The sequence below is a fragment of the Tetrahymena thermophila genome (assembly GCF_000189635.1).
Source record: "Tetrahymena thermophila SB210 genomic scaffold scf_8254597, whole genome shotgun sequence".
In the NCBI taxonomy this organism is placed as follows: domain Eukaryota; phylum Ciliophora; class Oligohymenophorea; order Hymenostomatida; family Tetrahymenidae; genus Tetrahymena; species Tetrahymena thermophila.
The window spans coordinates 578,183-606,159 of record NW_002476368.1 but is presented as its reverse complement, the minus strand read 5'-3'; the positions used below and the strand labels follow the sequence as shown (position 1 = coordinate 606,159).

The 27,977-nt window shown below is 22.0% G+C and overlaps 3 protein-coding genes across 3 annotated transcripts; 2 read left to right on the top strand and 1 right to left on the bottom strand. All coding sequences in view use genetic code 6, as the record gives it.

Annotated features, from left to right (window-relative positions):
* The first annotated feature begins 2,694 nt into the window (after window positions 1-2,694).
* TTHERM_00346740 (transmembrane protein, putative) lies at window positions 2,695-10,490 on the top strand. The gene is made up of 3 exons (XM_001018520.2): window positions 2,695-4,540; window positions 4,689-9,956; window positions 10,009-10,490. The coding sequence occupies exons 1-3, from the start codon at window positions 2,779-2,781 to the stop codon at window positions 10,311-10,313; spliced, it is 7,335 nt and encodes a 2,444-aa protein (XP_001018520.2). The 5' UTR covers window positions 2,695-2,778; the 3' UTR covers window positions 10,314-10,490.
* A 612-nt stretch (window positions 10,491-11,102) lies between these two features.
* On the bottom strand, window positions 11,103-15,574 carry TTHERM_00346710 (ABC transporter C family protein; the record flags this gene model as incomplete). Its single annotated transcript, XM_001018518.2, has 6 exons — window positions 11,103-11,466; window positions 11,519-12,505; window positions 12,555-13,884; window positions 13,938-14,183; window positions 14,233-14,650; window positions 14,720-15,574. The coding sequence occupies 6 exons, from the start codon at window positions 15,572-15,574 to the stop codon at window positions 11,103-11,105; spliced, it is 4,200 nt and encodes a 1,399-aa protein (XP_001018518.2).
* Window positions 15,575-18,362: 2,788 nt separating this feature from the next.
* On the top strand, window positions 18,363-27,566 carry TTHERM_00346700 (transmembrane protein, putative; the record flags this gene model as incomplete). Its single annotated transcript, XM_001018517.2, has 3 exons — window positions 18,363-21,249; window positions 21,486-26,867; window positions 27,136-27,566. 3 exons carry the CDS (start codon window positions 18,363-18,365, stop codon window positions 27,564-27,566), a joined length of 8,700 nt encoding a protein of 2,899 aa, XP_001018517.2.
* Window positions 27,567-27,977: the final 411 nt, after the last annotated feature.

The window sequence follows — 27,977 nt, the reverse complement described above, 5'->3', positions numbered from 1 at the left end:
TAAACAAATTTTTGTATTTAAAAAGCTAAATATTTCAATTATACTTACCATTTTAATTGTTTTAAAGTAATTTAGTGATGTAGTATTTATTTTTAGTAATTTAGTATATCTTCTTTAGTTCACTTTAAAATATTTTTTTTTTTAAATTTCAGTTATCAAAAATATTTTTAGTAAAAAGCTTTTTTAAACATTATATATACCAATGAACCACTTTATATTATCACATTAATAAAATTTTATCTAAAAATAGTAAAATTTAAATATTAATTCAGTAAATTGAACTTTTTTATATAAATATAAATTACAAAATAATGTTTATTTTTTGTTTAAAAGTTTTGACTATTTAAATGATAATCATTTAAAATTGAAAAAAAAGATGAAGAAATAAAGAGTTATTAATGAACATATTTCAAAAAAAATAAAATTAATTTGTAATTCTAATTAAGTTTTTTAAGTCATTTAGATAAGGACTTAAGCAATTAATATAAGATAGTTTTTAAAAAATTATTATAATTATTCTTTAATATTAAATTATTAGTAAATGTCTCAATTGTTTAAATTTATTTCTAAACCAAATTAACTTTTATTATAACTGGATTGTTTTTATAATTTATTATTTTAATATTTTTAATAATGGTAACCCATCTTTCTAAATATTTTAGTAGATAAAATTTTGAAGAATTAATAAGAAATCAAATTTGTTTATTACTTTTTTAACAGAATAATTTGTAGTTGAATTTCAAAATAATATATCTAGATTTTTCATGCATCAAACTGGAGGATTTTCAGAAAAATATATTTTATCTTAAATCTTAAGAGGTTTATTTAAATATAAAAGAAAATATAAAACAAATTTTGAAAATAAATATTTTATTTACTTATATTGTTTTGAGTTATTTTTTAATACAAAATTCATTATCACCATCATGTTAAATGTAATCATATATTATTCAATTCTATAAAATATATATTTTTAATAAAATGAGACTAATGTAATACTGCTTTAATAAATATGAGAGTCATTTATTATTAAAAATTTTAGTGGTTTAGTAAATATGCTTACCAATTCATTATGTATTAATAAATATCATTATTTTTAACATGTTATAAAAGGCTTACTTACTTTATCTAAATGCTTGAAAATTAAATTATTATTTTTTTGATAAATAAAGTAAGTAAGCATAATCAATTAACTTGTAAAAATTCTAATATTTCGTAAAACTTATTACTAAGACCAAATAACTAAATATGTTTGCTTTAATCATGATATCAATTGCTTTTTATAGCATTTAATTAGTAATAATAAGAGCTACATGCAGTGCAGATGGCTGTAATAGTTGTGATTTACAAACCCAAAATTGTAACTAATGCTTAGAAGGTTATGTGTTAGATCCATAAAGTTTTAATTGCGTATACACTTAATGCTAAAATGGTCTCTTTTTATAAGTTCATGACTACAATAATTTGAAAGAATGTGTAGCTATTTGTGATACAAATTATTATAGCAATAAAATTTAGAATACTTGCTAGTAGTTATAGCCATGCAGTCTATCTTTTTCTATGAACTCAAATGTAAATAGAGGAGATGTAGTGAAAAATATTATGGCTTACAATTATTAGGAAGAAGAATTTATACTTATTCAACACTCGAATTACTTTATCCAAATAAAAAGAGAAAATGGAGAGTATTAATAAACTGTAGAATTTCCATAAAATATAATTTAAATATAATTTTTTGGAAACAATGTGCTTTACCTTTCTTAAGATTATATTATTTATTCACTAGATATTATTAGTAGTACAAAGAAATACTTATCATTAATTTCATATGATAACATTTAACTCTACTAAGTATAGTTAGTACAGATAAATAACTTTTTAAGTTATTAAATAATAGATTCTGATTAATATAAAATAATTTTTGGTTCTTTATTGGAAATTAAGGAGCTAGCTCCTGTTCTAAATTTATAACAAATAGAAATAGCATTTAAAAAACTTGATAATATACAATTTATTCAAGGTTTTTTATTCATAAATGATGGTATTGTTATGAGAGTAATTTAAATTAATTAGACAAATACTTATTAAATATCATAAACTGCTTACTTTAATTGTTAAAATATTCAAATTTAATAAATAATTTCTCTCTCAAGAGGTATTTTTTCTTAAAATATCTTAATTTTACTTTACTAAACGAATAATTTAGTTTTAATAAGTAAATAGTCTTGTACCGTCAAATAAACCACTTTAATTCCTCTTAAATCTCAAATTTGTACATTTAATAATTAAGATTACCTAATAATCTAATTTTCCTCTTCTATTCAAGTTTTTAATAATTAGCTCCAATTTTTAAATCAAATTGACTTTTCTTCCTAGCAGCTTTAAGTAGTCGATTTTATTACGCAATAAATTTATTAAGCTTAAAATTATTTAACCACAATTTTCTTGTTAAAAAATGATTCAACTCTTACTTCATATAACATAACTTTTAACTAGGATTCTACTTTAAATTTCTAAATTAATAGTCAACCTATTTAGCTTTTAATTAGCAAACCACAATTTTTATTTACTTTAGATGAATCTCGTGACTAAAATAATAATTTAATTTATGCAAAAAGACTATTTGTAGCTAACTAAGATGTTTAATCATTTTTAATCTAATAGAATAATTTAATGCTTCCTAATTTACAAGAAAAAACTAATTATACTGTTAGCAACTTTTAATTAAAGCAAAAAACTTATAGAAGAATTATAAATTTGCTGCCTCTTGAAAATATTATGATGCTTGTAGGATGCTCTAAAGATGGATAACTTATTGCTTGGGATATATCAAATGTGTTTTAAGATTAGTATTTATACAGTGTTTAACTTTCTTAAGATCCCTGTATTGAGCTGATTCAATTTAATGTTACAAATCCTAGCGATATTATAGCTGTATTTAACAAAACAATATTCCTTATCGACGTTATAAGCTTGAATATAAAATATTAATGGTAGTAGTAAAATCTTAAAATGAAGTATTCTGTTAATAATAATAGCTTAGCTATTTTAATTGATTCAAACTTTACTTATTTTATTTAAAATTATAAAAATTAAATATATCTCAACTTTAATGGACCAATAAATGATATTTAAAACATTACTTTCTAACAAGCAAAATACTTAATTGTTTAGAGAAACAATTCAATAGATTTGTACTAGTTAGCAATAAATTAGTTAAATAAAATATCATCATACTTACTCTCTAGTAAACTTTTATTTTTTAAGATAAGAGACATATCCTAAAATACATTAAAAATACCTACCAGCTTCGAAATTAGTTTGTTTACAGCTGATCAATAATTTGTTTTAATGGGATAAAATTTTGTTCCTTATCAAACAATCAAAGGTATACCGCTCTCAACAATTCAAGATATTTAGTTTATTAATAGTGATCCTAATGATCCTCTATATTTCATGATTGGAAAGAACAATAAAACTATTTCTACTTATCCATTTTCTCTATATTCAGTGTAGAGAAATTTTTAATAAATTACTCTTATTTCTGAATACACTTACGCATCTTAATTTATACCACCAACCAAATACTATGATTCATATAATAATTCAATTTACGATTTGAAGGTACTTTCTAATAAAGGATCTATGTCTACTTTAACAACAAATAGTTATGATCCTAAACGAAATCGCATACTTTTAGAATAATAGTAAAATATATTGGGAAAAACAGGTATTAAATTTACTGTTAGTCAAAATATGAAGATCCTCTATGGAAAAAACTACTAAGGAACAATTAATGTAGGTAACTTTAAAATTTAGTAATATAAATTAGCTTTTAATATAAGCCATACAGAATAACTACAAGGAATAACTATAATTAATTTATAACACAGTTATACAATGTCTAAATACTTCATTATAACAAATAACATTTTTGTATTTAACATCCATACAAGAGAGTACATAGAAACAATTTAAATAGATAATACATCAAATCCTATTAAATAATTTTAACCAACTAAATAATTTAATCAAATTGTAGCAACAAAGCAAAATATTTTATTTACTAAAAATTATGATACAAACAGCACATATCAAGTATTATCAACTTAACCTTTTAGTTAATTTACAATATCAGAAGATAAATATAACCCATCTATTATTATAGCAGCAGATTAAATAACAAAATTCAACCTAAATCTTACAGTAAATAGAACATTACAGTATCCAACTAATTCATTTGTAAAGAATATATTCTTTGCTACATCTACTAAAGTTATTTTTTAATTCTAAAACTCTTAAATATTTGTTATTGATTATTTTACATTTACTGTGACTTAGCAAATTTAGCCTATACACATAAAAAATAACTATTAATTATAATACGATAGCAACTTGAACTATATTTATATTTTCAGCACATATAAAGTAGAAATATTTAGTATATATGGGACATTAATTAATGCAATCTTGCCGATTGGTTAGGCTATTAATTAGATTCAAATCTGTAGCAATTACACATTACTGGTCACTTCTAATAGTAAGTTTTCTTTTATTTATTTAATCATTTTATAAAATAAATATATTACATATCTTAATTAATTAAAATAAATATATAAAATATTTTATTATTATAATTTTTAATAAAAATTAAAAGTTTTATTAAATAAAATTTTATTAATGAATAGATATAGATGTATTTAGTGTATAAGATTTTAGCTATTTGGATAGCTACAATTTTTTAGGAGGGAATATTTAAAAAATATTATTTATTTAGGATTTTAATCATATAGTTGTATTTGGTGATACAATAAAGAATGGATAAATATTTGTGTATAGTCTTTTAAATCTTGAACAAATTCAAATTTTTACTAATCCATACAGTTATAATAATCCTAGTTTAGTGATTGATATGTTTTATGATAATTATGCTAGCATTCTCACATATCTTGATTAAAATGGTAATATTTATTCTTTGGACTATTCTGGTGCGTATGAAATAGTAAACCTTATGATAATTAAAGAATTTTTATATGATGGTACCATTCCTTTAGCTATGTAGCTAATTAAATAAAAAAATGAGTTATTTATTTTTAATTAAACTAGTGTGTTTTCTGTTAATTATGGAAGTTTTACTGAAAAATAAATAGTTTATTCTATCACACAAAATAATATTTTTATTAGAAGCTAAGTATAACTATATGGTTCTCCTGATTAAGATATTTTTATAATGCTAGGTTAATAAAATGTTTTGTATTAATATTCAAACTTTAAATCATCTTTCTTTTATTACCTTTAAGATAATTAACTGATTAAAGATATAAGTTTACTGTCTTCTGATTAAATTTTATTGATGTTAACAACCAATTATTACATTTTATAAGTTGATTTAAGTATTGATAATCTTATAGACTCTGTTGTTAGTTATCAAAGTTATAATTTAAATGACTTATAGTTTAGCTATTTTCTTTGCACAGGAGTTTTTTATTCACTAACATAATAAATTATTTAATATGATTTTTTTCAATAATAAATTATATAATAAATTCCTCTTCTTTATAACTAAATTATTCTCTCTAGTTATTCAGTATAATCTCTAAATTTGTTAGTTATTGGTTTAAATGATGGTACTATAATCTTTCTAAATACAGCAAAACAAAACTATTAAACAATACAACCTTTTTCAAACTAAATCTAAAAATTAATACGCTATATATCTGAAACAGTTAATTATTTATGGATTGCAACAACTTCTGCTTAAGTTTTGTAAATATAAAAATCAAATTTAAACTAGTATCTTGTTTTAGATTACAGCTCATATGCCTCAGTACAAGGAAATAAATTAACAGTTTTTTTAATAGATGACTTATATTAAAGGATGTATTTAAGCTTTTAGCAAGAAAAAAAAATAGTATGCTTTGATATTAAATAAATCACGAATTATTAATACACAATTTTGTCTTTCCCAAATAATTAATTAAATACAATTACTCTATCTAGCACTCAAATTATCTTTTACTCTACTTCATAGTTAAATATTTTCAATAGGAAAACTCTTAAGTATATAGGTTCTATCAGAAGATAGGGTATGTATGACTCAATTTAAACAGTGCAAGTGTTTTAAGATCAGTTTTATCTTGTATTATCCTAGGGTAAATTTGAATTGATTCAAGTTGATTAAAAAGGTTAAAAATAAACTTTGATAGATCAAGTAATAGTTGATTCTCTTAATATAATGATGGTGAAATTAGATGAAACCAAAAATATTTTAAGAGTTGTTGGAACTTCTTAGTATCAAATAATTGATTAATCCTATAATTTAAATATATATCTTTATAGTTAATTGGATCAAACAAACTAAATTTGTGGATTAGATATTATTGGATTAAATTATTTGTAAATGACCTAATAAGTTAAATTAATGAGATCTGATTATACATAAAAGCCCTCGCTTCTAGGAATAGTTCCAAGCGTAACTTAATTTAAACAAAGATAAATCAATTATTATCTAAAAAAGCAAGATTTATCAGATCTAAATATAAATATAACTTAGGAAAGTGATATCATAATTTCCCCCTATAGTGATAGTAGCGTTTTAGGTTTAATGCAAGACTTTATATTACCAAATAAAGAACTAGAAAACTATTCTAAAAACAATTTGTATATGAAAAATTTTAATTTTATTATTAAGAGCCCTAATTCAACAATATCTTTTAATCAAAACATACAATAAGTTTATTTATAGAATGTAAAAATTTAAAACTAAAGCTTATTTAATAACTAAATCTTATTTTAAAATTTATATACTCTAGTAATAAAGGTATTAGAAATACAGAACATTACACTAAATATAAAAAGTTCCGAGGAACCTTTTTTCTCTTTTATTAATTGTAAATATATATATATAGAATAGCTTTTTATAAAAAATATTACAATCATCAGTAACACTAATTCATTAATTAAAATTAATCAATCTTAATAAATAGTAATAAAAAATCTAACAATTATCAAGAGCTAAGTATAATCATCTATAATAAAAATAAATGATGTTTTTGAATTAACAGTAGAAACCATATTGATTTAAAATATGATGATGATCAATCCTATTTTACCAAGTTTATAGAATTTCTCTGTTATTTTTTCAATTTCAGCTGTTAGTGTCTAAAAATTTATTAACGTAAATATGCTTAATAATTAAGATATCACATTTATTGAATCTTCAAGTGTCCTTTAAGTTGAGTAAATATTTATTAGACTTTAATAAGTTCAATTTAGTGTTGCAAATTCATAATTTACTGGAAATAAGATTAATAGAGATAATGGTATTTCTCTTATAAATGTAAATGCAGCTATTATACTTTTAGAAAATTTAAATTTCTATGATAATGAATGCAATATCCTCTTGTAATAGACTTAAATTATAAATATAGTATCATCATAGTTTTTTTAAAATATAAATGAAAATGGAGGTGCTTTATCAGTTAATTAAAATTCAAAGAGTATAAGTGTATAAAATAGCACATTTTATTCAAATGTTGCTTATGCAAATGGAGGGGCAATCTTTTTATAAGAAGTTTATGGTGATGTATTTTTTGATAAGCAATCATAAATTTTTAAGAACCAAGCTTTGATTGGAGGAGGTGTAAGAATATATAATTCGATATAAAATAATAATCTCTTTTAATTATCTCATTCATTAAAATTCTAAACTAATATTAATAATAATAATGCTAAGATATATGGATAAGATATAGCTACTATCATTTCTAAATTTAGTATAGTTAAAATTAAAGAAAATAACAAAAAAATAGATTTTTAATTTCTTAGATAATTTGAGCTAGATAAACAACTATAAGATAAATATTCAGGAAAACTTTTAATTAATAATATAAATAGTGGATCATTTATTTCGATTACTATTAACCTAGAAAACGAGTTTGGAGAATCTATCAGTTTTAATTAAAATGAATTGATAAATTAAAAATATCCTTAAATTATTATTAGTGAATTATAAGAAATCTAATTAAAGATAGTCAACTAAGACAATATTAATACTCTTATTAGTGGAGTCACGTAATTAGGATATTAAAATTATAATCAAAATAATAAATCCTATACATTTGATAATATATAAATCGTTTCATCTCCAAATGGTTCATCAAAATTAAATATGTTTTATAATACTTTTTTATCATATAAATTCAATCCAATACTGATAGATATAAACTACAGAAGCTGTAAAAAAGGAGAAATAGTTCAATAATAAAATTAAAACATTTACAGATGCTTTGAATGCCCAAACAATTATTATTCCTTAAAAGACTAAAAAAAAGAAATATAAGATTAATTAGTTGATTAAAAGTGCATCCCTTGCCCAGATGAAGCTAAATTTTGTTAAGCTGATATAATTTAGCTAAAGGAAGGTTATTGGAGAAGTGATTTTGAAAATGATGATATATTATATTGCTCAGATAAGCCACCAAATTGTGTACATAATTACTAAACTAAGTAAAGCTGTTTAGAAGGAATGGTAGGCCCATTATGTGTTTCATGTGATTCTTTTGGTGAAGTCTGGGGAGGAGAGCATTACACTATTTCTTATTTTAACAATTATGAATGCGTTAAATGCAATAAACTATACGTTCCATTCATTCTGATTTCAATACTTGTTTCTATAATTCTTCTATATAGTCTTTGGACTATGATTATATTTTTAAATAGTTTTACTCATTACTAAATATGCTTCTACTTAAGAAAATTAGATTTGCTGCCAGTATCAAAAAGTTGTTTTAGGGATTAATCAAGCTTTTACTTAAAAATTTTAATAAACTATTTACAACTAACATCTTACATAATAGAAACACGTAAATTATTTCCAAATTAAGTAAATACTTCACTTTTTATTTTACAGTCGCCAACTTTTTATTTCATATCCATTATAGATTGCCTGATAAATAGTTTAGTAAGAAACAGAATTTCAAGAACTAATTTGATTTCTTTTCTTCTTGGAATTTTTCCTTTTTTTTGCATGATAATAGTCTCTCTTGTAGTAAAATTGCTATTCAAGTTAAAGCTTATTAATGTATAACGCACCTATTAAAGAACTTTATTTAATCTAATGATAGTTTTATTCTAACCTAGTTAAATAACCTATTTCACAAACGCAGTTGGTTGTATTGAATTAGGAAAATATTAATATTCTAAAATTGATTACCTTATTTAATGCAATAACCCAACATACATGTAATTTGCTATACCATATTCTATATCCATATTATCTTTTTGGATATGCATACCTCTCATTATTTTGTATTAACTTAGATTAAAAAGAAATATTTTAGATTATTGCAAAACAAAATTTTAGTATGGATATTTTTATTCAGAATATAATAAAAAATTCTACTATTGGGAGTTCATCAGAATGTATATCAGAATAGCTATTGTATTTATATTTACACTAATTGATTTTGTTTCATTTTACAGTTTACTAGTAGTAGTTGTCCTATTAATTTATATTAAAATGGCTTTGAAATTTAATCCTATTGTGAATAAAGATCTATAAAAAACAGAAATAGTCTCTATTTTAGTTATAATAGTCCTAATTATTACGACAAAATTAAATATGTAATACAATATTTTTGCATTAAGTATTTTAACATATTTAATCTTTTGCTCATTTGTCTTCTCTTGCTTATATATGATATTTGATGAAAAGTTACATTCAGAGTTTAACATTTTTGGAAGAGTTCTGAAATGGATCATTGAAAGAATATGTTCTAAATCATTCTACTTAAAATTCATTAAAAAAAAGAGAGTACAATTCTCTACTTATTAAAGATGGAAAATACTCAAAAAAAAAATAAAGATTCATTTAATCTTGAAAAAATCTTATAAAAAATAAAACAATAAGCTTTTAAAAGTAAAACCTATAATAATTGCTTAAAATACCAATAAAGGTAATCATACAATTTAAAAATTACATTTATTTTAATTTATTAATTTTTTTAGAAATAGAAAATGATTTTTATAATGAATCTCCTGATAGTTTAATAAGTTAGAATAAATTTGGAGTAAAGTAATTAAATACACAATTGTGCAAGAAACTTTAGCCAAAGACCTTAATTTTTAAAGACTCATTACCTCCGATAGTAGAAACTATTGATTCTACAGAAGGAGATACTAAAACAAATAACTGTTAAATTCCTTATGTGGCATCAACTATTATTTTCTCAGATAAAAGGAACCACAAGGAGAGCAAATCAATATTTAGTGAAAATAACTCAGTTGAAAACTTTAATTTTGAAAAAAGATGACACACTTTTTATAGTTGTGAAATAAATTTATTTAAAAAAATATCAAAAATTTAAAAAATTATTAGCTTAAATAATTTGAAATTTAAAATTGTTTTCTAAGCTTTACTTATATATTTTTAGTATTATTTAATATGTAATTCTTATATTTTATCAATCAAAAAATCAATAAAACTGCAATATATATTAAATTTTATATTTAGAATTTAAAATTAAAAAATTATTATTAAATTAAAAAAAGGAAATTTATATTTATATATTTATTATAAAAGTAATTTTCATAATTATTAATATTAATAATTCAATTTGCTCTTCTTAATTTAAACTAAAAACTTTTTATGTAATTTTTAAAACATCTACTTTATTATTTTTCATCTAATCAAAATAATTAAATCTAATTTTTAATTAATATTATTTTATTGATATAACTTATTTATTTTAGTTTTAATAAATAAATCAATTATTTTTGAAAAGATAATATTTATTACAAAAAAGCTCCGAGACCGGGAATTGAACCCGGGTCTCCTGCGTGACAGGCAGGAATACTAACCACTATACTATCTCGGATTTCTTAAAGATTAGTTTGAAATTACCAAATACATTTATACTTTTTATTTATCTTGATTGATTGATGATAATGTCTAAAGTTTTTAAAATAATTTTGAGAATAAAAGTAAATGTTAAAAATAAAATAATATTGATTTAAATAATGTATTAATAATTTACTAAATGAGCAAATAAAATTCTTTACATAAAAAAAATAAATTTTATAATTTCAATCAAGCTTTTTATTCATTAGTTGCTTAAATTTTACAATAAGAGTTTATTAAAAAATCCTCCTTTTATTTTTATTAAATCACCATAATTTCCAGATTCAACTATTTTTCCTTAGTTAAGTACAATAATTCTATCGTATTTTTATATGTTTTCTAATCTATGAGTTATTACTAATAGTGTTTTTTCTTAACTAATTTCAAATAATTTTGTGTGAATCAATTTATCAGTACTTGGATCCATATTAGAGGTAGCTTCATCTAGACATATTATTTCAGAATCTCTTAATGTGGCTCTAACGAAATTAATTATTTACTTCTATCCATTTGATAGATTTTTTCCTCCATCTTAAATCTCTAGGTTTAAGTTATCGAAGTATTGACTTATTTATTGAAATTAATTAAGGTAAAAATTAAAATTAAAAAAAATTTTACTTTTATTCTTGTTAAGCAGACTACTTGTAAACATATGAAATAAAATCTTGGATTTATTGATCAGATTTTTCTTAAATAGGATCTATGTTATTTCTTAAAGATGAATTATATAAAAAACCAAACTATGGTATAACAGACATTTTGCTTCTTAATTATTTTAATGACATACTAAGAATATTTTAGTTGTCTATAAAAATTGATCCTTATTAATAATCATATAATCTGAACAAGCAATTTAGGATGGATGTTTTACCTGAGCCTGTTCTCCCACAAATAGCAATTTTTTCTCCTCTTTTAATTTTTAAGCTAAAATCGTTAAGGGCATATTCTATGCTGGAAATGTTATCTTATTTTATTTACTCATAAGTTAAGCTAACATTTTTAAAAATGATAGAATACTATTTATCTTCAATAGATTTATCATTATCATTCAATATTTAATCATTTTAAATTGATTGATCTAATTTCTCCTATTTGTTACTAAAATACTATCTAATTCTTTCAACACTTATTAATTCTTATTCAAACATACAAGAATAATTTACCAAATCACAAATAGATCCACTAAAAAGTATAATATATGATAGACATTATATTATCATATTTTAGTCTGCTTGCTCTTCAGTATATATAGAGTAAATTATTCTTAAAACAGCTATTAATTAAACTATATTAGTAAAAGTATAAAGTCTAACAAACATCCACATCTCCATTGAAAGTGAAAGAATAAATGTATTAATGCTTTTTGAAAGCTTTTAAATATACATCTAAATCATATAACTTTACTTTTGCATTGATCTAACTACTACTACGCCTTTACAGGATTCTGAAATATGACTTTAATAATCCCCTTCATTTATCTAATTTAATCTTTTTATTTACCTATTAGCACATCTATAAAGCTTTGATATTGAATAGGAGATTAAAAAGGCTTGAAGAAAGAAAATACTCATCTCAGGAATTTGTATCGATATGCCTACTGAATACCTATTAATTGAAATAATGAAATTAGACATAATTAAATTTATTAACTTACCCAACTGCATAAGCAAGTAATGTAACAGATTTTATAAAAAAATAAGGTAGAGAGTCATCTACAGTATTCATATCACTTGATAATCTAGTAATTATATGTCCTACAGGAGTTTTATCAAAGAAAACTGATTTGCTAAACATAATAGCATTGTTTAGTCTATTAAAAATTCTTTAAGAACTAAGCAAAGAAGTTATAACAAAAAATGTCTATGAAACTAAAGTAAATATTAGCTGCACTATAGTTAGAAATTAAAGAGTTTTAGAAAAACTAGAAAACCATTAGTTAATAATTAAAAATTTAGATTGTTAAATGTCTTTAAATGTTAATTAATCTTTTAACCAACTATCTATTAGCAAAGTTGTAGCCTCTACTAAACCATAAGATAAAAATAGTAAAAATAGTAGTATGAGGTTTTAGCTTTTTAGATATGTCATTAGAGTTTCTAATTTAATAGTTTCATTTTCTTTTTATTCTTATTCCTCATCACTAAACTTCTTAGTTTCTTCTTGATCTTATTTTAGATTAATTTACTTTAATTAACCCTCAAAATAAGGAGAATTTTGAACATGTTCAATATTTCCTTGAGTTTTTAAAAAATTTTCAGCTGATTAATCTATGAAATCGTTTTTATCATTGTGGAGTTGGATAGAATTTTTATCTTTAATTACATTAGATTATTTAATACTTATATTATTTTCTGTATGCTTTATTTAGTTTATTTCAGTCTAAAAAATGTAATTTTAGATATCTTACTCTTTTTAGATTAAATTTCCTTCATTTAAGTATAAAACTTAAAAATCAACAGCATATTAGTTTGAAATAAATCCATAATTGCTAGTTGTTAGTATTACTGTTTTCTTCTTTTATTTGATTAGGTAGTCAACAATTGCATTTTAGAAGATATATTATGCAACATGAATATCTAGTGAGCTAAAAATATCATCAAGTAAATAAATATCTTTTTCTTGGTATAATGCTCTACATAAGGAAATTCTTTATCTCTACCCACCACTTAAATTGCTACCATCAGATGAAACAAACTTTTAATCTCCTTTTAAAAAGTTTGAAAAATCCGTTTAGAGACAGCATAGCTCCAAGCACTTGTTATACAATCCCTCTTCATATGGTTTTCCAAATAAAATATTCTCTTATATCGTTTAAGTTTAAAGCCAGTGGTTTTAGCTTACATAGGCAATACTTCCATAAACATAAACTTAAGTTTATTTTTCTCCTTCACATTTGATTGCTTTATCTACTCCTGATTATCTTGCATCTGATATTTACTCCATTTCATTTAATATGGCAAGCAGTAAAGCTGTTTTACCTGAACCTAAATTATCAAATAATTAGATAAATATAATCAAAATAGTAGTTAAAGTTTACCTATTTTGCCTATTACAAAATTTAAAGTGCCTTTGCTCACTTTTAAATTTTCTATTTATAGTTAGAAAATATCGAACGATGTTTTAGACTTTATCAAGGTTGATTATGACTAATAGTTTTGATTTGTTTATTTGGTATCGGTTTTAGGTAAATTATGTTTTCTTTCTAAATCAGGCCATTAAAATTAACCATTTTTAATGAGTATCGCTTGTTAGGATTGTGAAGATTCTGTAATTTAAGTTTAGACTTTTCATAATAATTTTTTAGAAAAAATATTTAAATAATTAATTTTTACCTCTGGTGTTATTTATTTCTTTTAAATTTAAAAAATTTTGAATCCTAATAAAAGAAATTCTTGATTTTGAGATACACCTAATTGAAAATGGAATCATTCCTATTGGATGAGCTAAATTTCCAAACAAAGCTATTATTGTAAAAACATTTGTATCTGATAAGTTATTACCATCATCTACAAATGATGATATCAAAATATATAAAAGAAAATATGATGAACTAATGAAAAAAGTTGTCTATAAACCATCTAAAATTCTAACAAAAGATATTTATTTGAATTCTTTCTTTCTTAACTCTTTGAGCTTTTAGGAGAAAATATTTTCCCAGCCTAAAAATTTTATATTTTTTATGCCTTCTACAACATCTTTACTCATGGATACCCTTTAATCTTTAAACATACTCATTTTGCTTATTGTTCTCTTTTTAAATTAAATAAGATAGATTATGAATTAAAATATTTGTATTTTTCTATAATTTTAATAAATTACACTAATTAGATAGCCCATAACAATACTAAAAAGAATTGAAAAAAGCAACATCGCTACTCCATAGATCACATAGAAACCTACTTTAGAGTAAATGTAGATCAAAGTTGTAAATATAACTAATAGACTTCCAACTGTTTAGTTAATACCCCAAAACATATCTAAAGAACCTTCTACATCAGTTGTTAGCAAATTATTAATATCTGGGTTATTGTTTTCAAAAGAGATACTATCTATATTTTTTAAGCTTTATTCGCTTTCTTCATTTTATTATTTTTCATCTACTACTTCAGAATTAGCTTTAGAAAAACTCAGAACCTTTTGGGACTTCTTATACACTAAATATTACAAAGTAGTTCTACATAATGCATTCCATCTAAATTTAATCCACTCAAATTAAACATGAGCAAAATTTTTAACTGTGTAATTAACCACTATAGCAATTAAAACTAAAGAAATTTATAATTTTTCTCTGTCAGTTTAGCTAAATTTCTTAAATTAGTTAGTAATCATATCAAGGAGGAAAATTCCTAAAGCTGATTGTAATTCATTAGTCATTTACAAAATAAAGCCTTTCAAGAGAGGTAACCCAGTCATATATAGATACACTTTAAGCAAATTAAATTTTGTTTCTTGAAACTCCATCTTATTTTATTATAGATATTCTTCTAATTGCTCAATTTGAGATTGAACATTTGTATTTTAAGCAATAAATTGGTCTACATCTTCATTTTATATATATTTCTCCTCATTCAAATGATTACATTTATTGATGAATTTTGAAATTTTTGAAAAGAAAATGTTATGAGACTAAAAATAATCACTTTTTTCTTTGTCTTGATTTTTATTTTTAACCATGTTATTACTTATTTTTAATTTAAATTTAAAAATTATAATTACAAAAACATAATTTTATTTTTTTATACAGATTCAACTATTATATAAATAAATGAAGTATCTCCTAATTAGAAAAATTAAATCACATAATGACATTTGATCAGATGAAGTGTCTTTTTACTAGAGAAGCCTAATCATAAAATTAATGATTAATTTGTCTATTTTTTTCCCAATTAAGTATATGAAATAATATCATATATTTATATTAAGCAATAAAATAAAAAGTATTCAAAATAATATTTTAAAATTTAATTATAATAATAATTTTAATTAGTTTTTTTATAAAAGTTCACAATAAATATTCCATATCTTTAGTTCACTAAATATTTTTAAATAAGATTTATTTAGATTTATATTTGATACTAAATTAATAATTAATTCTTTTCATTATACTTTTTATTAATATTTCAGAAAGTATTATATCTTAAAAATTTTAAAATAGACATAAGAATTAATTATGAAAATTAATAATAATCCAAAAATTTTCTGATCGTATTAATTAGTACAGGTTTAAATATAAGATTTAATTTCAAATTATTTCTAAAAAATATACAAATTTTAATGAAATTCAAGAAAATCAGATTGTTACCTAAATTTTTAAAATTAAAATTAGCATTCAAAGCACTGATCAGGCATATTTTTATATTATAGAGGAAATATAATTATTAAATTTTAAATGAGGTATATATTTAAATTATTTAAATAAGGCCAATATTAAAACAAAAAGAGCAAAGAATACAAAAAAAATTTTAGTAATTACAAAATATTTTTTTAATTTGCATTATGAAGATAAAAAATAAATAGATTAAGATAAAAGATATTTAGTAATAATAAATTATTTTTAATAAAATAGTTGTTAGAAAGATTTTATTTTATCATTTTACCGAAAAAAATGTTAAAAATTTTATTCAATTAATATTTATAGAGTAGAATTAAAATTTTTTATGTAAAATTAATAAATTTCAATAAAAAATTATTTTTTAAGTATCTTAAAAAAATAGTTTGCAATTTTTTAATATTTTAGAGCTTAAATATTAGATAATTTGTTTATACCAATAGGTTTTTCTTTTATTTTTACATATGTTTATTAAAAAATGTAAAAAAGATAAATTATATGAATATATTATTCAAACAAACTTAAAAACAACCTATTTTATTAGCAAGTGTTGTTATTTGTAAATATAATCTAAAATTATTTGGGGAAGTAAAAATAATTAAAGTTATATACTTTTTTGTTTATTTAATCATATATTAAAGATAATATTGAGAAGTCTGTATAATTTGTAATATTTTGTTTAGATTAATTTATAGTTTGTAAATATCTCTCAACTATATACATTTTAAGATCTAGATCATTTAGAATTGTTAATTTTGAAAGATATACTTTTGGGTAAAGTACTTTCATGTTAAAAATATTTAGAATACTGAATTATTATTGAATATGAGTAAAATTTATCAAAATAATTATTTCTGTAACACAATTTATTTATGATCTTTTAAAAAATAAGGTGACGTTATTAATTAATAAACTTTTTATTAATTTTATAATAATTTAATAATGCGAAAATTTATTTTTAGTAATATGTAAATGACAAATTAATTTATATTTATTTTTTTTAATATATAAAAACTTAGTTTCCATTTATTTTAATTGCTTAAAGACTAAGTAGGAAAAGCAATCAATAAATTAATAAAATTAAAGTTGTATAAATATACTATATACTGATCATAAAAACATGAAAATATACTGTATTTATTATTACATAATTTTTTAAAATAAAGTAGTGAGGAATAAATATAAAAATAAATATTTTGAAAATATATTTCACATTATAACAATATTTTCAAAATAAATATGTTTGAATATTTGATATTTAGTTTTAAATAAAATTTAAGCTTTAATTATCTTTTGCAGTCCGTTTGTCGTTTATAAGGATTTTTTTATTCTTTACAAAAAATGATGTTTTTTTAAAAATACTTCAATTTTTAATACAATTTCAAATATTAAATAGCAGAGTGTGTGAATTTAAAAGTGGAGTTAATATTCCTTATTAATAGAGTAGCTGTAATGCCATGTGATTATATTAGAAATTATTGGTTAGGTCTTCATTACTTAGAGAAAAATAATAATTTGGTTAATTTAAATTTGATGGTTTTGTTTTATGTTCATATTGTAGAGTGAATTGATTTATAACAAAATAACTCATTAGATAAATATTGATTAAGAAGATAGATAAATAAATAATTCATTTAGTTTTTCTTATTGTTAAAAGAATAAGTATAAAAAGCATTATTAATGAGTATTAATAGTCATATAGATAGCAAGATTTTGATTTAAAAATTTACAAAAAAGATTGTAATTTTCATCATTTTTCATATTTTAGTGAGTTGCCAGAATTCAGATGGATGTATTTAGCGAAATAGCAAACTACAATGCAAATAGTGTTAGGATGGGTTTATTTTAAACTAGGCAAGTAATCTATGTGTTTATCAAAATTGCGAATATGGATTTTTTCTTTAGTCTAAATTTGATCAAAATGGTAACTTAGACCCCTAAAATCAAATATGTGTAGCTATATGTGATAATAACTACTATCATAACTAATAGCAAAATATTTGTACTAAATTTTAGCATTGCTCACTAAATTTTATGACTTAATCGAACTTAAACCAAGGTGATTTAATCACTGCAATCTATTCATATTAAAGCTAATATATTCTTATTTTTCATCAGATAATTCTTCTACAAATGACTAGGGTTGATGGGGTATTTTAGCAAAGTCTTTAAATTGATAATAATATCATAGAATATGCTGTTTTTAAAGATTAGTTAATAGTCATGTCTTAAAAAGATTAAAGTATAAGGAGCTGGGACATATCTACAAATAAATTATATCCCTTATGCTTTTTTAACTAGTTGAGAGATAATATTGATAAAATAGAACTTGTAAATGTTAGTAATTTAGTAATAATATCTATAGGTCTCTATAGCGAAATTTTCACTATCTCTATATAATCTCATATCATTTACCCAACTTTTTTGCCTATTACTTCTAGTTAGTAGTTTAAAATTGTATATACCGCATAAGAAACAGTATAATGGTTCGATAACTTAATAGTAAGATTCTTAAGTAACTAAATCAGAATAACAGAAATCTATTCAAGTGCTTAATATTTAATCAGTTTGAACGAATTTACACAATCTCAATTTATATGCTCGTCACTAAGTAATTTTATTTAATTAAAAAAACTTTTAAACTAAAATCTGATGTTGGCAATAAATAAAAATTCTGTACAACTTACAATAATTGACTAATAAAGCTGCAAAATTTAGATTTTACCTGATTTAATTATAAAATTTGACTTAATTTATTACAATAATCTGGAATATGTAATTATTCTAACTAATTCAGGAATCGTTATCCTTGACTAAAATTTTAAAACTGCATAGAGCTTCAGCTTGACTAAATACCAAGTAATACACATGGCATAATCTCTTTAAATATAAAATAATTATCAAATTTATATTTTAGCTATTGAGCAAGCGACTAGTAAACAATTTGTACTTTAGCTATAAATCTAATTTACAAACTCTTTAGCATCAATTAGCCAAATTTTAACATATAATGTTGGAATTAATGATGCAAAATAGTTGGCATATTTTCCTAAAACTTAAGATGGAAATTTCGCGTCTAGACTTTTTATACTAGGAATCGATTATTAGTCAATATTACTAGATTAAGTTGATTTTTCTATTTCTTTAGAAAAATAAGAATATTTGGTCCAAAATTTTCGCTTGGGATTACCTTAGATAAATGGATAGATTTAGAGTGTATTAATTTTAGAGCAAAGCTAACTCCTTATAGCAAGTAATAATCTTGGAAATCTTTACATTTGGGATTTTGCAAATATATTTAACGCCAGATTGATATGTGGAACTTTATTACCTAGTAGCTAGAATAATTAAATAGTTTAATTCAACACAAATGATGAGCAAACAATTATAATATTGACTTAATAAAATGTATTTATTTTTGACACTTATTCTTGTACAATCGTTTAATAATGGAACTTTAATAATAACCAATATAAGGGTCTGCAAGTATCGGTTTAAAATAATTTGGCAATAATTTTAATAAATAATCAATTATTTATAATATAACAAAATACTAATAGTTTATAACCATTAGATTTTTAAATACCTGGGATTATTAATTTAATATCTTACTAATAAAATAACATTCTTATCATCCAATTAAATTCTAATATTTTAATTAATTCTAAAGTAGATTTAACACAATTTACAGTAACTTAAGCTAAATAAATTTCTTATCCCAACGATACAATCTAGCTATTAAGAATAAAAAATTATAGTCCCCCTAACCAAACTTAGTTAAATGCTTTGTTTGAAATTATTTTATTTATGAATAGCTAAACTATGTACTTTCTCCATGACGATTTATCTTAATTCTCAAAGGTTTAGGGTATTTAGCTTTCAAATGCTATAGATTTAAACTTTGTAGCTGACCCGTTGGACAATGGCTACGTGATTGGTGGATTGACATCAAAAAAATCAACTTAATATCTATATGAATCCTATATGGTATTCAAGGATACTTAACTGGTTTTATTGGCCTATCAAGTGAGTGCAATGAATTAATTATTTCCGCCAACAAAATATTATGATCAGTTTGCTTAAAGCACAATATATAGAATGAAGATGGGTTAGAGCTTCGGAATTATATAGGCTATAGGTGAATTTGAATTTGATGTGTCTCGATAGGCTAATACATTTAGAAATCTTCTTGTTGCAAATAATATTCTTAATGCAAAACTTACTCTTACAAAAGACTAAAAATATGCTGTCCTTGGAGATAATTTAGGCACAGTAGCTACTAAACTAATTTAACTTGATTATTATAGTAGCATTTACTAGTTAGATTAGTAATCTATAAATAAAGGAAATTTTATTTCAAAAGTGTACTAGAGTTATATTTTAGGAGTTTTCCTAATAATAAAAAATTCAGTAGAAATTTATGATATTAACACTAATCTATTTATTAATTCAATAAATTCTCAAAATTACCCAGACGATACTATAATATAATATTTTGTATTAGAGTAATATCAAAAAGTAATAATTTGTAAATAATTCACAATATTTATTTACGATTTTTCTTCATAAGAAACTATTTATTTTGATAGTGGTTCTTCAATTATTTCTAATATTTTACTTTATAATGACCCAACTAACAACTCAGCTATTAGAATCATTTCATATGGTCAATCAGTTAATTAATTAGATTTAAATTTAAAAATTTTAAAACACTTAACGATGGATTTCAGTGTTTTAAATTGTTAAACTACTGAAGATTCACTAATTTGCAAACTTTAGAATAAATAATTAATGATTTTTAGTCTATCAAAGAATTAAGTAACTTATTAATTTAAGCCAAAATACTAAAATGATTATATTTTTGGAGTTGATGAGCTCAATCAAAATTTAATTGTTTGCTCTGTTGATGTAAATTTATACAGCACTAAAGGAAATTTTAAGCAAAAACTCTACACTAGTTTACTTTAAGTAACTGATCTGAAATTCTTTGGAAAAAGGATGATAATTGTGTGCCAAACATGTAAATTTTTTTTTCTTTTAAATTTTTTTTTTTCAATATTATTTAAAATTAAAAAAACATTATTGTATTAATCTTAAGAAAAATATCTAAAACGATTTTTTTCAAATAAATTTATTTTTTTTAAGATAAAATAATAAAATTTTTAATTTTCCTACTAAGATTTTCATTTTTGTTTTATATGTTTGAAAATTAATAAGTTTATTATCAGGTTAAATATTTTTAATTTTTAATTAAAGATATATAAGTTCTAGATAGAGTTACTTTTGCATCTTTGGCAACAATCATTCCAGGTGGAGGAACAGGAAATATTTTTAAAATACTTTATATTGAACCATACAATCATATAATAGCTACTTCATCATTAATTAGATTTGGTTAGGCTTTTATTTATAGTTTAGACACTTTTAATCTTATATAAAGCTTGAAATAATCTTATACACAAAATAATCCATTAATGATTTGTGATTTATTTTTCGATTATAATTAAAACTACTTAGTTTTATTTGACTTCGGAGGAAATTTTGGTATTTATGATTACTCTTCTGGAGCATATCAATCTATAACATTTGTGCTTATTAAGGAATTTCATTATAATCCAACATACTTACCAGTAGGATTAAATTTTAATCCTAGCACTAATAACTTGCTATTGTTTAGCTAAATCTAAATATTTTAGCAAAATTTTGCAGAGCTTTTAAACAAATAAACAGTCCACTCATTAAAATAAAATAATTATTTTGTTGAGCTTCCTTAACTTAACCCATAAAATGATATTAAAATACTTATCTTAGGTTCTAATAGCTAATTTTATTTATACTCAGATTTTTAATTTTAATATTTTTCAAGAATAGCTAATTCTATAGATGTAGTGAAAGATATGATCTTGATCAAAGAATCCTAATTACTAGTTTTAGGATTGACCTCTTCGTTTCAGATATATGATGCTTCTATTTAGCCATACTAGCTTTCGCTCAATATTCAAAATTAAAAATCTTTTAAAGTTGTTACAGGTTATTAGTTCAGATACTTCTTAGCAGAAAATTTATTTTATACAATAGACAAAAAAATAGTTCATTATAATTTTTAACAATAAATTGAGCTTAAAGTTATAAGTCTTTAAAATAATTAATGGCTAACCTGTTATAAATACCTATCAAGCATTAATTATTTAGTCATAGGATTAAATGATGGAACTGTTTTTGTTTATTAAATTGCAAGCACATTATATACTAATTTTAATCTGAAATAAAGCTAAAGTATCTATAATGTTGTTAAGTTTATAATAGAAACACAAAGCTACATCTTTATAGCAACACAATAAACCATAATACTGTAAATTGATAAAACCAATATAAATAATTCTGTCAAATATGATCTAAGTTAATTTAATAACCAAAATAAAAAGTTAACAACCTTTTTTGCAGATGAAAGAGTGAATAATAGTACAGTATAATATACCAATCGAATCTATTTAAGCTATTTAGGTGAAAAACTTATCAGATGTATTGATATATCAACTCTAGCTACTAATCTTGCTATTAAATATTTATAGTTTCCTAATAGCTCATATAATAAAATAATGCTAACTGATAATTAAATTATTTTCTATTGCACTTTTTAGTTAAACATCCATTAGAGGGATAATCTTTAATACATTATGAGCATAAGAAGGTAAAATATTATGGATGAAATAATTGATTTTAGAGTTTTTAATAATGGTACATATTATATTATTGTTTACCTATTAAGATTTGAATTTATTAAAGCTGATTTTACTCAACAAACTATTTCCCTATTAGATCAAATTACTATAAGTAATTTATTGATAGCAAAAACCATATTCGATTCGGTTTCATAATAGCTCAGAGTTATTGGAGTGTCTTAAGATACCTTATTTGATTAGTAATATAGCTTAGGTTACTATAATGACCAGAGTATATTAGGTTATTCATAATGTAGTTTAAATATCTAATCGATCAGCTCACTTCAAATGGCGCAAACAATAGGATTGATTAAACCCCCTAGTGTTTAATAACCATCGTAGTTGGCTATTTCACCTATTTTAAATTAGACATACAATAATTTTTACACTATTTATTTAGAAAGTAATAATCTTTAAGAAATAAATTTTGATATTACTCGTGATGGATAAATCACAATTGTCCCTTACTCATAGAACAATTTGGCTCAAATAGAGGCAGCTTCATAGTACAATAGCTAAATCTAGATAGCTCCTGCAACATTTGTTAATTTTAATAAAAAAGATATACTTATCAAAGGCTTCGAATTTATTTTTAATTAATAATCATAATAAGCCTAGCTATTGACATTTAATAATATTTCTTAAAATATTTATTTCTAAAGTATATAAATTAAAAATTAAAAATTGTAAGATATCAGTTTTTAATTTCAAAATATGACTTTAGTGATTTTGAATAATTTATAAATCTAAAATGTCACAATTTAGTACAATCCTAACAATATAAATAATTCATTCTTTTTTTTCTCTAACTGCAGTTATGTTTACATCATGAACATGGTAATAAATAACTCAACTTTTGTTGGAGAATTAAATAGTTTTGTTAATGCATTTGGTATTACAAATTTAGAAATAAACAACTTACAAATTACTAATAGCAATTTAGATTTCTTCTTTATTTCAAAAAAGGTGGATAATTTTATAATTAATAATGTTAACATTATTAACTGCACTCAAACTAAATTAATTAGTCCTGCCTAGCAAATTTATTTTTTTTATGCACAGAGAACATTAAATCTTTAGATAAACAATATAATATACGGTAACAACTCAAATATTTAATTTATAAATTCCTAAAAACAACTATAGAGTAGTGATTATACAATAACGTTAAATTCTGATACTTTGAGTCTGTCTAATGCTAATTTTTATGATAATACTAATATAATTGGAAACTATTAATCAACAGAATAACACTTAATTCAAATATACTCAACAACTGTAGTTATTAAGTCTTTAACTTTTTTAAATAACCAAGGAAATGTATATGTAAATTAAGCTAATAATATAACCTTTGATAGCTGTAATTTTACTCAAAACTAAAATTTAAATGGTGGTGGCATATAGTTGGATACTATATATGTTAGTTTAAAAATAATAAAATCAACATTTTTCTAAAATAGAGTTACTGGTAGTGGAGGTGGAATCTACATTAGCAATCAAATTAAAGATTTTTATATTGATGATCATACTTTTATCACTTAAAATAATGCTCTCATTGGTGGTGGTATTCGCTTTTTTTTAAATATTAATAACAGGTATAATGGCTAATTTAATAACCTTTATCACAAAGCGAATATAAATTCTAATAATGCTTTAATATATGGTTAAGATATAGCATAAAATTTACAAAGCATAAGAGTTAAAAGTGTAGTATACGATCCAAGTGGATAAAATACTCAACTTCCATTTCTTTTTTAAGATTAAGCTGAATTAAATCAATAAGAAAAATAATTTTATTCTGGAAAATTAATTTTATAAAATATTGTTAGCGGGTCTTCTTTTAAAATATCTATTTCAGTAATGGATTAAATTGGTGATATATTATTCTTTGACACAACTCTTCTTAGAGATAAAGTTTATCCACCTGATATTATGTAAGAACTGAGCAGTATATATTTAAAGCTTGATGCACTAAATTCAAGTAGTTAACTAGTTATTAATGGAGAAACTTATATTACTCCAGATTAGTATAATCAAACTGAATTAGCCTTCAATTTTAGAGAGTTTTAAATGACATCTAGTCCTCTTCTTTCAGTTTCATTTAATTTAGATTATAGCATTAATTAAGTGGATAGTAAACCAATTTAAATAATTGCTATTTTTCGTTAGTGTGTTGTTGGTGAAATATATAAATACTTTAGTCCTTAAATTATAAGTTGCTATTAATGTCCAGAAGGGTAGTTTTCGCTTATTTAACCATCAATGAAGTAAAATGACTCTTAGACAAATGAATAGGACATATAGGTTTGCCAAAAATGTCCAGATTCGGCCAGCTTTTGTAAAGGAAAAAATATTGTCATTAAAGATGGATACTGGAGAAGTAGTGATTCCTCTTCAAATATATTTTATTGCTTAAATCAACCAAGTAATTGCGTTTCTTAAATTAGATCAGATGTTGATTAAATATAAGGATGCATTAAAGGTAATATAGGACCTCTTTGTGAAGAATGCGATTATTTTGGTGAAGTTTGGAAAGGCCATTAATACTCTAACTCTTTTACCTAGAGATATGATTGCAGTGAATGCAGTGATACATCTTACTAAATTGCTTTTATAATAATTATGGGAATTTTTTTTACTTTATATTTCTTTTTCAGTACTCTAATGTTTATGTCAAGCTTTATGCATACACAGACTTGCTACTATCTGAGAAGACTAAATCTATTTCCTATTTCATCGAATTCAATCAGGGATTGGTCAGGTTTTTACCTCAAAATTCTTATAAACTATTTATAAATTTCATCAATGCTCATATATTTCAAGCTTAATGTATTTCCTTCATTCTTCGGAGATTTAGGGAATTTATTTTAGTCACCTTCTAATAAGATCAATGTAACCATTAATTGCAGTATAATTTCTATTGTTAAAACAAGGCTACAAAAAGTTCAAGCTTAATAAATTATTTAGCTTTTAACACCACTTATCTTCTATTTTATCATAAAATTCATTTTTTAGATCTGTGAGAGGTTAAAAAAATATAATATAAATAACTGGCACAAGTTCACATTATATAATTTAATTTTTGCCTTCTTTTAGCCTAGCTCTATTTAATTCTTTGCTTAATCGTTAAGTTGTCGTTAAATAGGGACAAATAATTATTCACAATTTGATTTATTAATTGATTGTGATGAACTCAGATATAATAGATTTACCTAATCCTTTAGTATAACTATGATACTATTTTGGATAATTACTCCTTTAATTATTTTATATAAAATTAAAAAATCATCTAAAACTTTAAATAATTGTATTATCCGCTACAAATACGGTTTTTATTATTCTGAATTCAAGTAGGGTTATTACTACTGGGAATTCGTGAGATCTAATCTTCGTATATCATTGGTGCTTCTTTTCACATTTCTTTCAGGTGATAATATTTATTTAGTTTATATTTAAATCATATTTATCATGAGTGCCTATATAAAATTAATGCTAATATATAGACCGATTCAAAGCAATAAACTGCAATAATTTGAAATTCTTTCAATTTTGGTCATAATAGTTAATTTGATTCTAACTGCTTTAAATCACGAATATTAGTACTTATTTATAGAATCTATTACCTATTGTATTCACATTTGCTTTATTTCTTACATAATTGTAGTTATTATTTCTTACAAAGTGTCTTCAAAATTAAATGCCTTTGGAAGACTCATTCGCTGGATTTTTAAAAAGATTCTACCACATAAATTTTACTAGAAATTCGAAACTAAACTAGAAATAAAATTTAGCACATACAAAAAATGGAAAGAAATCAGAGAAATGGTTCCTTATATTATTGGTTTGAAGGCCCTAGAAAAAGCAAAAGAAATTTCAAATACTATTAATAAAACAAATGCTCCCTCGAAAAGCAAAAGTAAGAATTTTTATTTTAATTTTTTTGAATTTCAAATAACCAATTTATCTTATGAAAACAAAAATTTTAACAAGTAATAAATAGTTTATATATCTTCTAATAAATTTCTGTTTATTTTCTTTAATTTTATAAATGATTTCTACTTTTTTAAATTACATTAAATAAAAAATATTAAAATTATTGAAATTTAAAAGAAAATATTATTTTTTATCATATATAAATTCAATAAACTTTAATTATTAGTATAACTTTTTTTAATAAAATAAAGAAAGCTTAGCATAAAAATAAATAAGCTAATTAGCATGTGATCTTTCTCGCTCATTTTCTCCTAATTTTAATCAATAAAATTAAGATCAAGCATATTATTCACCATCTCATAAGGAATAAGAAAAAAATGCAAGTTAAGATTTTGTAATTGAGTAATAAAATAATGATAAAAGCAATTAATTATAAGATTAAAATACTCAAAAATTAAAAGAATCAAATGGTAATATGAGCATGAGCTTATCTAAGATAGAATTTTTCTCAAATCTAGAAAATGTTGAAAAAGTTACAGAAAGTTAATCATAGAATGATTAATCTCCTTATCCATAAAACTTTAATAAAAAAAGAAGATTATTACCAAGTCAGTATTAGATAAATGCAGTTAATATATCTACTTTAGACTAAAAGGATAGGACTAAGGAAAGCAATTAGTGAAAATTAAGTAAAAACTCAACAATTAAAAAGATATATATTAATCAATAAATTTTATATAAATAAATTGTTATTTATTGTAATTCCATATTATTCTAAAATTTAAAAAATAAATTATTTTATCAGATTTATATTTATTTATAAAAATTAATTAATCTAAAGCTTAGTATAAATAATTTATTCCTTTTTAAAAATCATTTTTAACTTTGATAACTTTTTTAAATAATATTAAAGATAAATTAGAAAAAATGATGAAACAATTATTTAAATATGAAAGAAAAATTTTTTAAATAAATATTAATTGATTAAAAAAATAAAAATAATAATGATAAATAATAAACATATTGTTACTTATATTAAAAACAGCTTGATATTGTGAGTATCTATTATTAATTTATGATTTTTTTATTTATT